Source organism: Martes martes, assembly GCF_963455335.1.
Source record: "Martes martes genome assembly, chromosome: 3".
Lineage (NCBI taxonomy): Eukaryota > Metazoa > Chordata > Mammalia > Carnivora > Mustelidae > Martes > Martes martes.
The window spans coordinates 135131310-135149289 of NC_137890.1; the positions used below are offsets into that span (position 1 = coordinate 135131310).

General features: G+C 36.3%; 1 protein-coding gene across 2 annotated transcripts in view; it reads left to right on the plus strand.

The window, feature by feature from the left end:
- Positions 1–17980, plus strand: part of SLC38A11 (solute carrier family 38 member 11) — a gene marked incomplete at both ends in the record, with an annotated part of 50217 nt that overhangs the window by 18941 nt on the left and 13296 nt on the right. For both annotated transcript variants that reach the window (XM_080799486.1, XM_080799487.1), the window contains 2 exons: positions 15601–15671; positions 16735–16896. In XM_080799486.1, coding sequence (XP_080655612.1) covers positions 15601–15671; positions 16735–16896 — 233 coding nt within the window. The remainder of the gene's footprint in view (positions 1–15600; positions 15672–16734; positions 16897–17980) is intronic.

Below are 17980 nucleotides of genomic sequence, written 5' to 3' on the forward strand. Positions count from 1 at the left end.
AGAACCCATTATGATCCCAAACCCTAACATCATGGCCTATGCTGACTTGCTTGGGTTTATGTTATATGCCTACCCTTGATGCTAAGGATATGGTCAGCCCCCCACCCCCTAAAGCACATGGACTGAGAGTAGAAGAAAAGGTGGTCCCAAAGTCAAGGCAATGATGCCAGGAGAAGAGGGAGTAGCCACCAGCATAGTACAAGCTATAGATGTCCACTTCAGCTGACAGGAGGTTATTGGTAACCTTTAGGAATAGCAATCAAATGATATGGATGGACATCAGGTTAGAGAGAATTAAGATGCAAGTGAATGATAGGGAAGTGAATTGGGCAAATACCCATTTCCTTTTGTTTTTTAAGAGCATCAAGGAATGAAAATAACATGACAAAATAGTGGCTTGAGACAATGAGGTCTCCAACAAATACTTTTTTTTAACCATGGTAGATATTGAACTTGTTACTTGTTGTAAATCAAGCCAAAAGATGGAGCCCATGTCCACCAGGAGATCTTGAAAAGTTGGAATTTATAATAAGGAGCAATCCTTAAAGAGGAATTGGGATGCTTCTTTTTCCTCTTGAAACGATAAGATCAAGTATAGAGAGTAAAATATGGTTACATTCTGAAGACCAGTGAAGGGCATTTGAATGTACATGGCCAGTAGGCTCTGTTTTATAGAGATGAGGTTTTTATCTCAGAGGATGGTGGACAGAGGTATGTTCCGAACCTGAATATTTTAGTTGGTTATATTTGAAGGTTTCACCACAGGAAGTGAGAAGGGATCTACACAATGGAATAAAATAATCATACTATATGTTAAATTATCTTTATTCATATTTTATGTGTACTTTTGTATATTTTATGTCTTTCAGACAATTGTAAGCTCCATGAGAACAAGGTCACATTTGCTTTTTCTGCATCATATATCCATTATTCAACACAGTGCCTAACACAGAAGTAGAATTGCAGCAAAAAAATTGTCAAATGATCCGTTGAATAAACCAATGGGCCCTTGAGCCTTCTGGTTTTGGTTGATTGAACTTGGAAATTAACTAACCATACTTTTGAAGTAATGAGACAATAAAGATTATCCTAGGATGATAAAAATTTCATGCAAAAGCATTCCCTGTCAAAAAAAAATTTTCCTAACCCTACTTCCACACTAGCAAAATCAGCTAACTCATTTGCTAAAATACCATTTGACTCCAAGCTTCAGCAACACTGCTAGAATTAGTGGTACATTTAACCAGACAGATTGCCTACATGAAGCAACAAATAGAACCATCATTTGGCTTAAGTCTACGGGCAAATAGGAAAAAACAACTGCAAGACGATATATTCTCAGAGAAGATTAGTCCAGTCACTATGCTAGTGGAACTGGAGGAATAGTCTAGGCTACTCCATGTTAAGAACTTATTCCACTCATCATCAATTATTTTTATTAATGGCTGCCATAGTGAGTTTTGCCACCTGTCTGTTATTTCCAGCAAGAAGTCAGACTGGTCTGTGATATATAGATTCATAACCAAAGAGCAAAAATAGAATAGTCTGTTGTTTCAGTCAACAAGCATTTATGAAATATCTAGCTGATGCCAGTCACTTATCTAGGTATTCAGGCTATGAAGATGAAGAAAGCACAGTTCCTGACCTTAGATACCTATAGTTTATGGATGGGGAAAATAGATATTTGGAAGATAATTTCAATATAATAATTCATGGACTTATGGGAAAGTGCCTTGGAAACAGAGAAAGGGCCCTTAGTCCAACCTGGGCAGGCAGGTAATAATATTTCAACATAAGCGAATATGTAATCTGCTGCTTGAAAAAATGTACGAGTGTTAGTTGGATCAAAAAGGAAAGTGGAGAGAGGTTGAAATCTATTGCTGGCAGAAGTGTGAGACCCAGACATGTGATGTGTATATTGGCAGAAGCAGTTCAAGGTTCTAACACTGGGAGGGACTTGGAGAGGAGGGATACTGCCATTGGTTGGGGAACTATCAAATGAAAATAAAGTGCTGCCCTTGAGAATTTTCTCAAAAACTCTATTTTGCTTACATTACTCCTCAAATATATATTTTATCACAGTTTTAACAACAGTCATATCTCCAGGTTGCCTCATTTGAAAAACTACTGAAGATGGTACTTTCCTGATCCACTGACCCCCATTCTCCCATCACCACCACCTCTGTAGCTTCTGTGTTTAAGAACTAACTAGACTTTGGTGATTCTGAGCTGAAAGTTTGGCAAAACTGTGCAAAGAAATGATCATAGACAGGTTGGCAGAGACCAACAGGAAGGAAAACTTCATGTGTAGTGCTAGGAAATTTGAATTTGTTCTTTAGCAGATGGGGCATTGTTTCTTCAGCAGGAGAGCAACTGGAGCAAGTCTCCGTATCAATGGACTCATCTTACAGCAGAGGTGAGGATAGATTGGAAGTGCAAAGACTTGGAAGGAAGCTATCTATAGCAAGCATCCAGCAAAAGAAAACTGAACAGTATAAGCACAAGGCTGGTAGAAATGAAGAAGAAGAAGAAGAGAAAGGTGATGCCCAGGTGTCCAGCTTGAACAACCAGACTGTTAGATGGTCCAAAACTCACCATCAAAGGGAGAAAATGGGAGAGTCTGTTTAGGCAATTAGCATTTGCTTATTGGACAGTCACCTTTTTTAGGATCTGGGGCTATGAAGACCAATATAACACAGTCCCTTTCTGCGGATCTCTTATAACTCACTGGGGGTGAGGTAGGGCAGATAAACACATAAAAGGTAACCTCAGTAAACTGTTTAATAGAAATAAGAGCATGGTGCTATAGAAACATAGAGGAAGGACCTTAGCTTCTTTTAACAACTCCTAATTGCTAACTAGGAGAGGAAGCAGGTCTGGGATGGTAAATATTTAATGTTTTAATATCTTAATTTTGAATAAGTCTTGGAATGGGGAAGAAAACGAAGGAGAAGTCATTCAGTGTTTTGGAAATGCAAGTTGAGTTTAGGGAGAGTCTGGAAGATTGTATAGGAACAATGTGTAAGGTGAAGAATGGTGTAACCCAAGGAGAACCCACTGCAAAATAATTATCTGGAACTCACATCTGAAATTCACATTGTATTTTAATTTAATAACATTTTGTGATAAACATACTAGAGAACCAAAAACAACTCATAATTCTAACAAATTTTCATTCCATTAAAAAGTGAAGTGTGCCCCCTCACATCCATTCTCTGCCTTTTAACCCCAACTCGCAGAAACAGTTAACACCAACTTTTAAATAGTTCACAGTGGAATTAGAGCCAATAGTGGAAAAAAAGGAAAAAGTAGATAAAAGAATAAGAATTAAAAGTGATTAGTATCCCAAATGGAAAACAGGAAGTATTTGTCATGTTTATGGTGCCAAGTTGTGCAAACTTTTTGTAGGATTCAGATAAAAAAACAAAATTACATTTTGCCCAAAAAAATCAGCATAATGTTTTATGTAAATTTTAATTCAAGATTAGCTTTACATAAAATTTGTTTTTTAAAAAAAGAATCAGTTTTAACATTTTGAGTGATTCCCAAGAAGAACTTTCTTGAACAGCTTTATATGTTCACATAAACCACGATTGTTTATAGAAGAGAATCAGTAGAAACCGAGCTGGGAACAAAGAGGTGGCAGAGAGCTGTCAGCTGATGCCCCAGCTGGGGAAATGGACAGACCTACATATGTCATTAATAGCTTGTGTGTGATTCCTGGTGTGACAGGAAATGGGGAGCCTTTGTGTACCAGCCAGACCACTTAACTCCTGGATGTGTCTGGTTGAAGAGGTTAATATGTAAGTCTCTCTTAGCAAAAATGTAGGCTCTGCTGAGATTATATGATCCAGGAGGTGCCTATGTGTAGCCCAAAAGAGTTTGGGCAGGTACTACAGAGAAGTGGATGTTTGATCCTCCTCATCAGAGGTCTGACGTTCTAGGGATCAGAAGCAATCCCCTTGAAGCTTGTTTTCATAAGTATGTGAAGACTGGAGATATATTTGATGGGACATGCTTTCTGCTGTTTTGCCTTATTACTACTCAGCTGTTGTGGAGATAAGGTGGAGTTTGCCTTTCAATATAGGATGAAATGTGAATCCAAGAATCCAAACTAAAATAATTTTGCAAAGTAAATTTATCTCCCCTAAATCTCCCCACTCCCACCCACCTCCACACCCACAAAAGGTTTCTGAGAAGAATATAACTAAGCATCTGACTGGATTTTTTAGAGTAAGGGAAACAGTCATTCTTTTGAAAGTAATTTACCATACGAGGATGCAAAGCACTATAAGCCAATCTCTATTTTTGTTAATAGTAAAATACATTAAAACACTTGAAGCATTGCGCCTTAAATGATTTAAACCTTATAGTAAACCTCCGTTATGTGGCTGTGATCTATTTGAAATTTTGTAAGACATTTTATAGGATCCTACTTCTTCCCAGTATTGCTTTATTTGAATTTATTTTTTCCCAAAAGAATACATTCACATATTTTTATAAAATCAAATATTATAAATGACTTTTAATGAAATAGAGACTCCTCATACCAAATCCTTTTCTATTTCAAGTGTGTCTTTTGACATTTACATCTTCACTTCTATATAATCTGCTTGTTAACTGTTACTTCTGGATTCTCATGCTTTTCTTATATAGTAAATGAAGATTTCTCTCTCCTCAATTATCTTGCTTTTTAAAAATGAAACAAGACGAAACCAGAGAGGGAGACAAACCATAAGAGACTCTTAATCTTAGGAAACAAACTGATTGCTAGAGGGGAGGTGGGTGAGGGGATGGGGTAACTGAGTGATGGACATTGGGGATGGTGTATGTTGTAGTGAGCAGTGGGTATTATATAAGAATGATGAATCACAGACATACCCAGGACGCAAGTAATACATTATATGTTAATTAACTGAATTTAAATTAAAAAAAACTAAAATAACCAACTAACTAAATAAATAATATGGAACATTTGAAAAAAGAAATATATCCAAAGAAAAGATGAGTACAGAATGACAGAATGTCCACAGCTGTGATCAACTAATCTTAATTCCTTTTTGTGTACAAAAAAAAAAAAGATAAAAAAATTTATCTTTCCTTTTGACCATACCCTAATATGTGGAGATAAACACCATGTTCAAAAGTAGTTGTATTTCTCTTTTGGAACTTTTTTTTTCCTCCTAGAATGAATAATTGCTTTTGATTGTAGTGTTTTGGTTTTTTTTTTTTTAAAGATTTTTATTTATTTATTTGACAGACAGAGATCACAAGTAGGCAGAGAAGCAGGCAAAGAGAGAGAAGGAAGCAAGTTCCCTGCTGAGCAGAGAGCCAGATGTGGGGCTGGATCCCAGGACCCTGGGATCATGACCTGAGCCAAAGGCAGAGGCTTTAACCCACTGAGCCACCCAGACGCCCCTGTTTTGTTTTGTTTTTTAAGATTTTATCTTTTTATTTGAGAGAGAAGGAGAGAGGAGAGAGCACAAGCAGGGGGAGCAGCAGAGGGAGAAGGAGAAGCAAGACCTTGGGATCATGACCTGAGCCGAAGGCAGATACTTAACCAACTGAGCCACCCAGGTGCCCCTTTGATTCTGTTTTTAACTATGTTTACCTGGATGTCCAGTTTAGCTTTTTCTTTTCTTTTCTTTTTTTCAAAGACTTTGAGTTTTTTTGAAGCAGTTTTAGGTTCACAGCAAATTTAAGAGGAAGGCACAGAGATTTTCTATATACTCACTATCCATACACATGCATAGCCTCCCCCTTATCCAGATCCCCCCCACCAGAGTGGTACATTGGTTGCAATTGATGGACCCAGATTAGTATATCATAATCATCAAGGTCTATAGTTTATAACAGAGTTCACTTTTGTGTTGTACGTTCTGTGGGTTTGTACTAATGTATAATGTCATGTATCCATCATTATATTATCAAGCAGAGTATTTTCTTCACTGCCCTAAAAATCCTCTGTGCTCTATCCACACCCTTCTCCCAGCCTCCAACCCTAAGCAACTACTGATCTATTTTCTGTCCCCATGGTTTTGCATTTCCAGAATGAAATATAGTTGGAATCATACAGTGTGCGTGTAGCCTTTTCAGATTTCAGAGTGGCTTCTTTCAATTAGCAATATGCATTTAAGATTTATTCATGTCTTTTCATGGCTTAAAAGTATTTTTTTTTAGCACCAAATAATATTCCTTTGATTGGATGTACCACAGTCTCTCTACTCACCTACTGAAGGACATCTTGGTTACTTCCAAGATGGGGCCACTGTGAATAAAGCTGCTATAAACATCGTTTGCAGGTTTTTGCCTGAACAGAAGTTTTCAAATCCTTTGGTAAATAACAAGTAATGCAAGTGCTGGATTGTGTGGTTAGAGGGTGTTAGTTTTTTAAGAAGCCACCAAACTGTCTTCCAAAGTGCTGTATGATTTTGCATTCACTCCAGTAATGAATGAGTCTCTTTCACTCCCCATTGTGATCAGCATTTGGTGTTGTTAGTATTTTGGATTTTGGCCATTCTGATAAGTACGTAGTGGTATTTCATTATTGTCTTAATTTGCATTTCCTTGATGACGATTGATATGGTACATCTTTTCATACACTTATTTACCTCCTGTATATATTCTTTGGTGAGGTGTCTCTTAAGGTCTGTGGCCCATTTTTATGTGGATTGTTTATGTTCTTATTGTTGAGTTTTAAGTGAGCCTTGTACATTTTAGATAAGAGTATTTCATGAGATGTGTCTTTTGCAAATATTTTCTCCTAGTTTAGCTTTTGATTTTGATCATTTTTGTTACTCCTTCCCCAAATGCTCAAACATGTAAGGTAATCTACAGATTTTATTATTTCTCCTGGAGACCTCCCTCCCAGAGCCTTCCACCTCCTTGTTCCTTTCTGAATGGATTAATTTCTGTGTCTTGCCCCAGTGTCATTCTTTTACCTCTTTTTCGTGTTAGATGCCTTATCCCTGGATCTCATGTCTTTAATTTTTCTTTATTTTCTCCATTTTCCCCAGCATCTGACATAGCTTTTTGTTGTCTGTGAGTCTTGCACACACGAGAGTTTCAGCTCTTTTTCATCATGAGCTCCCTCTATGTGCGTGTTACTTCTTCCATTCTCTGCAGTTACCATGTAAGCATCTGCTTTCCTGTTCCCAAAGGTCTTTTCCACTGATGTCTCTTTTCCATTATCCCCTCCCCCATGGATATATCTCCATTTTAAATTCCTTTAATATCATTTTAATAAGGTCTGAGGAGGGAAAGATGGTAAATGTATGTGGCCCATGCACCATGTTCTTTAGATGTCCAAGTTTAACTTTTGACAGATTAATTTGCCTGAGGATTTAAGTACAAATTCAGACATTTTTTTGAAAATATGTTCTTCTCCTTAGAGAAGTTTATTATTATTATTTATTATTATTATTATTATTTATTTGTGTGTGTGTTTGGAGCTTGCAGCTATGACATGATGGAAGTAGACCTACTATACATGTACCCAGGTGGAGGACGATTAGAAAATTCTGTCTCAAAATTTATCCAATTACTGGATTATGCAATCCCCTTCTCTAGTTCTTAGTTTACAGCTGCTATTATGCTATTACTGGATTGAGAGATTAGGAAAGAAAAGAAAAAAACAACTACCATCTGTATTGGCACTTGATTTAAAACTTCGTGAAGAGATAGCTATGAAAAACAATGACTAACCTAAGACTTTATCTTTTTTTGCTGGGTATTTCTTTATTCAGCACCCAAAATGGGGAATTGATTATTTCTGCCTGTCCTTTATGCATTCAGCAAAAGTTACTGTGTCTTCTATATGGCAAAAATCATGAGAAAATATTTCCTATTGCTTCCAAAGACTATTAAATACACACACGCACACACACATGCATGCCTCAAGGTTTTATATGTGTTTGGCTATTTCACCTTATTAAAACAAAATGCAGAACTTCCAAGTAATTGACGAAAGTGAAACTCTTGAGTTTTCTGATGAGGTTGGTAGCCTCTGGCTATCTCTAAGAAGGTAGTGCTAAGTGTTTAAGAAATGAAATTAAATGTCACTGTACTTATATTTTATCAATGCCAATGATAAAATATATTCTTTCATAATTTTCTCTGTGGTAAAATACAAAAAGAACTTTTATCTTAGCAATATTGACAGAATAAAACCTTTTCTATAATTAAAAATTGATATAAAAAATAATAAGAACCATTGATTTGTGTATGTGATCCTGCTTGCGTGTATATATAGATAGAAGCTTTAAAATGTAAAATTTTACGTAAAATTTTATGTAAAAATGTAATTTTAAACTTTTTTTCTTTTAAGTGATTAGTTTAAGATATTATCTGGTGATTAAATAATCTGGCAAGATGTCAAATATCTTCAGGTTTAATGAGTGCCCTCTTTTACTGAAACATTTAATTATCTTCCCTTGGCGGTAGTCTCCACACCACCTAGCAGAACTTACCAACACAGAGCTACAGTTCTGGGGAGACTGAGGGCTGAGCTAAGGTATAAGCCCTGGAATGAGGTGAGAAGCTCCCCATACCCTGAGGTTGTTGAAAAGGGCTTTATGAGGCTGGAGTTTGCACCAATTCGACAGACCCATTTGTGCAGAAAATTGGTCTGTTGGACAGAATACTGAATATTTATTGTGAATATCCAAAGAATAAATGAATCATTTCATCTTTTTCATTATTATCAACCAAATGATTGCCCATTTGGTAGCGTATCTATTTTCAAGATTAATCATTCATTTATTTTAAGTAAAACAGCTCATCTTCCTCAAGGTCCCTTCATTCTCCAAGGGAATATAAATAGCATGAGGACGTTTGCATTTTGTGTACTTGCAGGTACTTACAGCTAGACTAAGACATGTATTGTTACTTTAATGATAACATAAGGAAAGGGATAAAGAGTAGAAGGAAGTCTCCTCCAACATTGATTGTACACTATATAATACACTCTTTCATTCATTTTCTCATTTAACCTTATGTCAGATATGTAAATAGAATTAATAATATTGTCTCTATTTAACAGAGAAAACTGAGACCAGTGTCATTAAGTAAGCTGCCCCAAGGTACTCTGCTAGTATAGCATAATGCTAAGATTTAAATCCAAGTCTGTCTGACCTCAAAGCCTGTTTTTTTCGTATGTTTGTTTTTGTTTTTGTTTTTTCCATTACAGCTTTCTGTTTCCCATTCGGTTTTTCTTAGTTGTGAGAAAGGTTGTCCTTCACAGAGGAAATTAAGTTCATTATTGTTTTCGTTGTCCTTTACCGATATTAACCACAGTTTGTCTGTGGTCAGCAAATAATCACAGTAAATAAAAGAAGCAGGTAGAAACCACGTAGAGGTAAAAAGCTAGTCCATTCATCAGCAGGTAACATTAACACTTGCTGAAGAGAGGCTATTGACCTCAGTGGACTAATTTCAGAACTATTGGCTTCCATTGCAAACTCTGGACACACACCAGTGAATGCAGTTGGTTTCAGTTCCTCAGGGAAATAAACTTCAACAGTAGCAACAGAAGAATCTAAAACAAAGATGAGTTGGAGAGTAGTTCTTATTTGGGGATTTTTTCAGAAGAAAACTTGTCTCACTTTGTACAAAATAAGTACTCCAGAAGAGTTGTATGTTAATTAGTATGTTTGAATTTGAATGATCATTTGAAAGCCATTCCCTGTTTATGGATAATTTAATGTGAATTATACTTTAAATTTTAAAAAAGCACTCATCCTATAACCTGATTATTTAATACAAATTAAATTTCATTTATTTGATTCATATTTTATAGTATTTTGGTTGACTATTATGAACTATGTCTTTTCTGCCAGGTCTCTATTCATAATAACAATTTCAGTTTGTTTCTCCCAGTTTGTTGGGGTTTTTGTTGTTGTTATTGTTGTTTTGCTTTTATTTTTAATTTTGAAGATGCTCTGATAGCCATGGTTCTTTATAAGTTAACAAAGTATTTTTTCTGTTTATTGTTATACTCAACTCCTCCATTCTTCTACTTGCCTTCAGAAAATTCAAGTGGTAAACAATACTGAAATATATAGCATAAGCTACACTATAGGAAAAAAGGTTTTTTAAGCTTTTATTAATTTATTTGTCAGAGAGAGAGAGCACAGCAGTGGCGGGGGAGGGACAGAGGGAGAGGGAAAAACAGGCCCCCCACTGAACAGGAAACCCACCAAATGGGGCTTGATCCCAGGACCCCAGGATCATTACCTGAGCCAACTGAACCACCCATGTACCTCTACACAATAGGAAAAAATTAAACCTCTTTAGGTGATTTCTTTAATTCTTTCAGACCATTAGAAAATAATTATGTTTCCCAGGGTGACTGGGAGGCTCAGTCAGTTAAGCATCTGCCTTCGGCTCAGGTCATGATCTCAGAGTCCTGGAATCCAGCCCCACATCCAGCTTCCTTCTCAGCAGAAAGTCAGCTTCCCCCTCTCTCTCTTTTTCTCTTCCCCTTCCTTTGCCCCTCCCCACTGCTTGTTCTCTCTCTCTCTCTCGCAAATAAATAAGCAAAATCTTAAAAAAAAATAATTCCTCAGTTACACTAGCCATCATTTCAAAGGCAAGGCTCAAGAACCACATGTGGTTGGTAGTAACCATATGGGATGGCAAAGCACTATCACAGAAAGCACTATTATACAGTGCTATTCTAGATTATGATATAGAATATACTCCAAGATAGTTGATTTCTTTCTTTTGTCTTTTTTTCTGCAGTAGCCTCAGTGATTTATAACAGTGATTGCTACATTGGTAGTGGTCAACAAATATTTGTTGAATATTGAATGAATTGAACAAGAGATTGGAAAGCAGGAAGAATGTAGTATCAGTTCTAGAGTATTTATGGAAATTTAAGGCTAAAAATTAGGTTCAGATTCAGAAAGATTTTATGTAGAAAATATTGTATAATCATATAAAGTTCAGGAAGTAGAAATTGGGCTAGATCTTTTTGAAATAATTTTCTATATTTACTTCAATATTTATCAACAATAGATTATCATATTTAAAAGTCAATCCATTTCTCTTTCCCTAGAGGTAATTATTATTCTTAAATTGGTTTAAATTATTTCTGTTTATGCTCTTATACTTGTACTATGCATTTATGTATTGACAACAATATCTAGTATTGATCAGTATGTTTGTGAAATATACACAAATAACCACTCTGGCAAAAAAAATGCACATTCTCTTCTATAACTCATCATTTTTCCTTTAGTATTGTATGCCATATATTTCCATTTTGATACAGTTAGCACTGAGTGACTTTTTAACTGCACATAAGACACAATTTTATGATTATGTCATGTTTTACTTATGGATTGATTTATCAGTTCTATTGCTTAAAGTTGAGGTAGTTTCCAAAGTTTGGCTAATATAAACAATGCACTAGTGAACATGCTTATCCATATCTTTGTGTGCACATGTGTGCTTTCCTAGCCTAGAATATATATGTAGAGTTGTAATTGTTTGCTTGCAAGCTTTGAGTACCTTCAGCTTTACTAGATACTATCAAACTCTTCTCCTAAGTGTTTTACAATTTATAGTTCCCTCCATAATAATTGCAAGTTGTCCTTTCCCAGCAATTTATCAACTTTGCTATTGTTGAATTAACTGTGAAATGTCTTTATGGATTTCATTTGAGTTTCCCTGATTATAAAGGAAAGTGAGCAACTTATAGCATAATTATTGACCATTCTCATTTCCTTTTCTGTGAATTGTCTCTTGTTCATTGCTTATTGGAGTATCTTCTATGCATGACAAATTTCATTTCCAAGTCTTTAGCTTATCTTTATATTTTAACTTTGTATATGGATTATTTTACTATACAAACATTATCAGGTTTATCAATCCTTACTTTTATGTTGCTTTTATGGGTTTTTAAAAAACATATATTTTCTCTTTGAATATCATATTTTATTCTTTGAATTTAAATTTAATTTGGTGGAGAATGGACATCTACATGATATTGAGTCCTCCTATTCATAAATATGGATACGGTATCTCTTTTCATTTATACGTGTCTTTCTATACAATTATATCATGCCATTACGATTATGCATATCTTTTAAAATATGTATTGCCACTGCCATTTAAAAAACATTTTAATTGGTTATTATTTATGTACCTCAACCATATTGATTTTCATGTATCAAGTATATATATTTCATATATCCAGTAACCTTGCTAAATACTCTTATTAATTCCAGTAGCTTGTCAGTAAATTCCCCTGAATTTTCTGTGTACACAATTCTGTTGTGTTCAAATTATTTATCCATTTCCATTGATTAAGTATCTTATCACTTCTTATTTTATTGCATTAACTAGCAATTCCTGTGATATAGTCTGGAAGCAGTGATAGTAAACATCCTTATCTCGTTTCCACCTTTAATTGTAATATTTCTAAATTTTCACTTTTTTATTTTACTTTTTTTTATTCATTTTTAAAAATTTTTTATAAATGTATAATGTATTATTAGCCCCAGGGGTACTGGTCTGTGAATCACCAGGTTTACACACTTCACAGCACTCACCATAGCACATTAAATTTTCACTTTTTTTTTTTAAAAGATTTTATTTATTTATTTATTTGACAGACAGAGATCACAGGTAGGCAGAGAGGCAGGTGGAGAGAGAGAAGAGGAAGCAGGCTCCATGCCGAGCAGAGAGCCAGATGCGGGGCTCAATCCCAGGACTCTGGGATCATGACCTGAGCCGAGACAGAGGCTTTAACCCACTGAGCCACCCAGGCACCCCTAAATTTTCACTTTTAATATATCATTTGCTATGGATTTTGGAGATATTCCTATCAGATTAAAGAAGTTCTATTTTATTAATAGCTTGCTTAACATGTTTTTCAAAGTAAATACTAGATTGTAGGCTCTTCTACATATTTTGAAAGCACATAAGCATTTTTTCTCAGTTAATCTGTTGATGAGATGAATTACATTAGTAGATTTTTCTGTTATTGAACAACCTTTGCATTTACTTGAAAAATTCTCCTAGTTATGACTTTCTCTTACACGCTGCTTGTTGCATTTGATATTTCATTTTGTGTTTCAGCATCTGTAGTCTAAAATCAGAGCAGTATGTAACTTCATTTTCTCAATCATTGTGGGTATCAAGTTTCCAGAAATCTCTAAATATGTCAAGAAACTTATACACACACTCACACTCTCTTCTCTCTCTCTCTTTCACACGCGTGCATGTGTATGTATGTGTGTATGTAGCTAGTTGATTCTGCAACTAATTCTAATTTCAGGCTATTTTATAAAATATCAGAAAGCCATACTCAATGTCCCTTTCCCTAGATTTGGATGCACATCCTTTCCTATCTGCAGCATCTTTTTTTATTATTTTCTATCAGCATCATCGGGGTACCTGGGTGGCTCTGTTGGTTAAAAATATGACTTGACTTCAGCTCAGGTCAAGATCTCAGGAGTGGTGAGATCTAGAGCTCAGTCAAGCTCTGTGCTGGGCATTGAACCTGCTTAAGATTTTCTCTCCCTCTCCTTCTGTCCCTTGCCCCCGCCCCACATCACTTGCTCTCTCTCTCTCTCTCTCAAAAATAAAATAAATGAATAAACAAATAAATCATAAAATCAGCATCATTAAGGTGAACACAAAAAATTCAAAATTATCTCTATGCACAAGTCCATACTCCATCTTGGAATATATTCAATGCAACATATGGACAGGAAAGAGTTTAAAAACTTGAATAGAGGAAGAAAAATGAAAATCAAACTCCTACATTTTCATTACTAATAAATGAGTTAAAAAGTAGGACACCACTATAATCTGTACTTAAGGGAAAAATGAGTATTAATCATGTGCAAATACCCTAACAGAGAAAGTAGATATTTTAAAACATATTAAAAAGCTTACAATCTTCCAAGTTTCTGTAGTTTTTAGTGCTGCTTGCTTTTCTGAGTCTTTTTTTTTTTTTAAAGATCGCGGACAAAGTCTGTGGTTTTCCATAATAACCTTGGAATTTGACAGGTGTGCTCTTATTGGTTAATGTTCACTGCAGTAAGAATAGTGGAGGCAGCAGGTGGCAGCAGCTCCCACTCAAAAAACCGGGAACCACAAGTCTTAGAGCAGCCTGAGGCCTCCCTCGCAGGCGAGATAGTTCTTTTGTGCCTGTAACTGCACATTTCGCATTTCGAATACGGCTATGGCTGGGGGAAAGGGAGGGAATGAGACAATGCATAAATCCCACTATCTTTGACAAAGCAAATGAGACTTTTTTGTGTGACTGTTTCACTTGGAGAATGACTAACAAACTTATGAAATAGGTGGGTTTACACCTATTGCCTTTATGCTTTCTGTGACCCTTCTTCCCCTTTTCCCCTCTTCTATCTTAATATATTCTTTTGGGTTTCACTCAAGCCTTTCCTTTTCATGGAAGCTGGACATATTTTAGCCATTTTGTCTACTTTTATTAAATGACAATGAATAATAATAATAATGGGCTAATAATATTAGTGTCCAGTTATTAAACACTGACTATAATATGTAAGTCTCTCTTTCAGAAATCTTACATATTTTATCTCATTTAATTCACACAATAACTCAATGGATTAGGTACTACTATTATTACTCTCGTTTTATAGATATCAAAACTGAAGCACAGAAAGTTTCATAATTTGCCTAAGATCACACAGCTAATAGGTGGAAGGGGCCGGAAGACTAACACAGGCTGTCTAATCTCAGAACCCAGACTCTTCACCATTATTCAGGGATACGTTAACCAGGGAGACCAATCTCTGCCTGTAGACAGGTTGGCAAGTATTTTAATTCCACTAAGAAATAGAATGTTCACATAATTTAAAGTTCATATATTTCCAAAATGTCTTTGAGGACTATTTCCACAGGTGGGAATTTGAGGTCACTGACAGTTCACTGTGAAAGAGATACTGAGACGGACTGCAAATCTCAGCTTCACTTATTATCTGTGGAAGCTTGACAAGTTTTATCACCACCCAGAGCTTAACTTTCCTAATGTATTAAATAGTGACAATAATACTTGAGTGTTACTGTGAAGATTGAGAAATCATAGGATAATTCCCAGAATATAGTTAAGTATATCCTCAGTTAATATTAGTTCATGTCCACCCTCTTCAGTAAACTGTAGTGCCAACTATGAATTTCCCTGAGGTAGGATGAGCCTGGAGAACGAGTTAAAAGGGAATGTAGCATGTATTGATTAGCTGAGGAGAAACATTGCATTATTAATTTTTGTATCTCCCTCAATCAGTATCTTCAATGATGAGTGCATAACAAATGTTTGTTGTTAAATCGGTGAGTAAAAAAGTCATAAAATTAAGTAGTCAGTGGATATTTTAAATATGTAAGAATAAAGTCTTCCCAAGTATTTGTCATGCATTTTAGAGGACAGGAGGAAACCATAACATGCATGTTCCTGGGAAATTATTTATAATTAAAGAAAATTAATGGGGCCCCTTATTAATTGCAACTTAAAGATACTCAGTTTTTATTGTAACACCATTTCTTGTTCTCTGACATGCTTAGGCTGGCATTTGTTTGCTCATTCATTAAATTACCTGATTTATCTTCTAGACCAAAAACAGAAGATGCTTGGGTATTTGCAAAGCCCAGTGCCATTCAGGCTCTTGGCGTGATGTCATTCGGTGAGTATATGATTTCACAGGCCCTTTCTCAATATGGAATCTTCTGTATAATGAAAAAGTTTCATATTTGTGTCTGGAGAGCAGATGTCCAAAGTTTTATACTTCCTATTAGCAGCATATGATCTAGTTTGTGCCAACATAAAATTAGGCTCAGACTTTTCTCACTCATCACTAAAATTTGATTTAATTTGGACAAGTCTCTTTCTCATGCAGAAAACTCATTATGGTCATCTTATTTTTTAACTTGAAAATCTAGCAAGTGTTATGTGCTTATTCAAAACCTTGCACACAAGGTATTACAAATTGGCCAGATGTCTAAAGCTACTCTGTTATATCCCAGATTGGAAAGGAAGCCATGGACGCAAAATATAGTGTTGTTTAGATTTCCCTTAAGATTGGAAGGCTACCAGGAAATGGAAAATGGGAGAGAAAGTTGGATAGGACTGGTTTGTATCAAGAGTGACAGGAAGAGACCACATAAGTCTAACATGAGTGAAATTTCTCATTCCTACAATTGTTAAAAAAGTTATTTTCTGGCAGAGCTAGTAAATTTATATATTTGAACTTCAGTTCAGTAGCATTCCAAAGTCCCATACATCTCTGAATTTTTGGAGTAAAAAGAGAATCTTAGTGCTTGTGATGAATGACAGTTGGAAGGCAGGCAGACAGGGACAGGGGGCCCCTGCTCTAAGAGGAAACCACCCTTAAAAGGATTTTACACCACCCTGGAAGGAGCCCTCCACCCTTTCCCATGTGATAGGTAGATGACAAAAATGTGCTTGCAGGGAGGGTTAATCAGATTAAAACAGCCCTCCAACAAGCCCATAAAAACCCCTATAGCTTTAGAAACTCTAATGGCAATCCTCTTGGGTCCTGCTGTCCTCAGGAGCTTTGTATTCTCACATTGCAGTTGCTCAATAAACCTTGCTTTGCTGCTGCCCACCACTCTGATCTACCTCTTCTTTCTTTGAAGTCCTGTGACACCGTGGGCCCCGAAGGAGAAGGAAATCCAGTTAACACTTGCTTTAATGGTGCTCTTTTTTTCTTCCTTTTTTTATTGCAGCATTCATTTGCCACCATAACTGCTTCTTAGTTTATGGTTCTTTGGAAGACCCCACAGTAGCTAAGTGGTCCCGCATCATCCACATGTCCACCTTGGCTTCTGTACTCATCAGTACTCTCTTTGCTACATGTGGATACTTGACCTTTACTGGCTTCACCCAAGGTAAAATGAGAGATTCAGTTGTCATCATATTTTGTTACTCACATGGAGTGGTTCTGTTGCTTCTCGTTTAGGGCACAATTATACCCAGTGTTCTACTAAAACGTATCACTAATCTCTTCTATCCATTCTCTCCTCTACTTCCCACCTGTGCTGTTTCTGTTTTCCTGGTTTTCTCCCTTTTCAACTGCTAAACTTGGTTCTGTAGTTCCTTTCCTCTCTTCTTCTATTCTTTCACTTAAAAGCACTTGAAATCTGGCCTCCCTCTCCACTGCTCTACTGCAGCTTCACTTTCAGAAACGCCAGCATCCTCCCACTCTTCAAAGTGAATAATCATCTTGGTTCTGATTCTCATGCATCTCTGTGAATCACATGACAGTTCTGAATGTCCTGTCTTTCCTCCTATAGGAGAAGGAGCACTACCATATCATCATTCACTCTGTTAATATTTTCTTTCTCCTACCTTCTCTCCTCCTCTTCCCCCACCTTCCATTAACTGGCTCAGACATAAAGTTGCCTTCTTTTCTCTCAACAAATTCTCTGGAGATTGTCATTGTTTTAAACTCTAGTCCAGACCTTTCTTTTCATCTCCAGCCTCTTGCCTGCAGGACATTCCTACTGAGTTACCCCATTCTTGCTTTAAACACAAAACATCGTCTTTCCCACAAAACGAGCCCCACCCCTCCCCCTCTCCTCCACTACACCACCCCACACTGAATTTATTTCTCTTTCCCCTGTTCACCCAGGCCCAACAGCGGAGTGGCTATCTCTTCTGCTTCCTTTGACCTGTGCACTCACTCCTCTGTGTAGTATAATACCCAGGGTAATCTGACAGCCCACTAAATGCTGTGATTCAGACATGTCACAGCTTGTGCCGGTCTATTATCTCATTTGACCTTGAAACAACCCTATGAAGGTAAGTGGAATAACTAGTTTTACCCCCTGCTTAAAACACAAAGAATTGAAGAAACTTGCCCAGGCTGGCTGGTGACAAAGTAGAAAACAAGTCTCCTGACTTTCAGTTCAATTTTTTGTTCCACTCTCTCTTGCTGTCTGACCCACTTTGGTCAAGTGCAACCCATTAAAA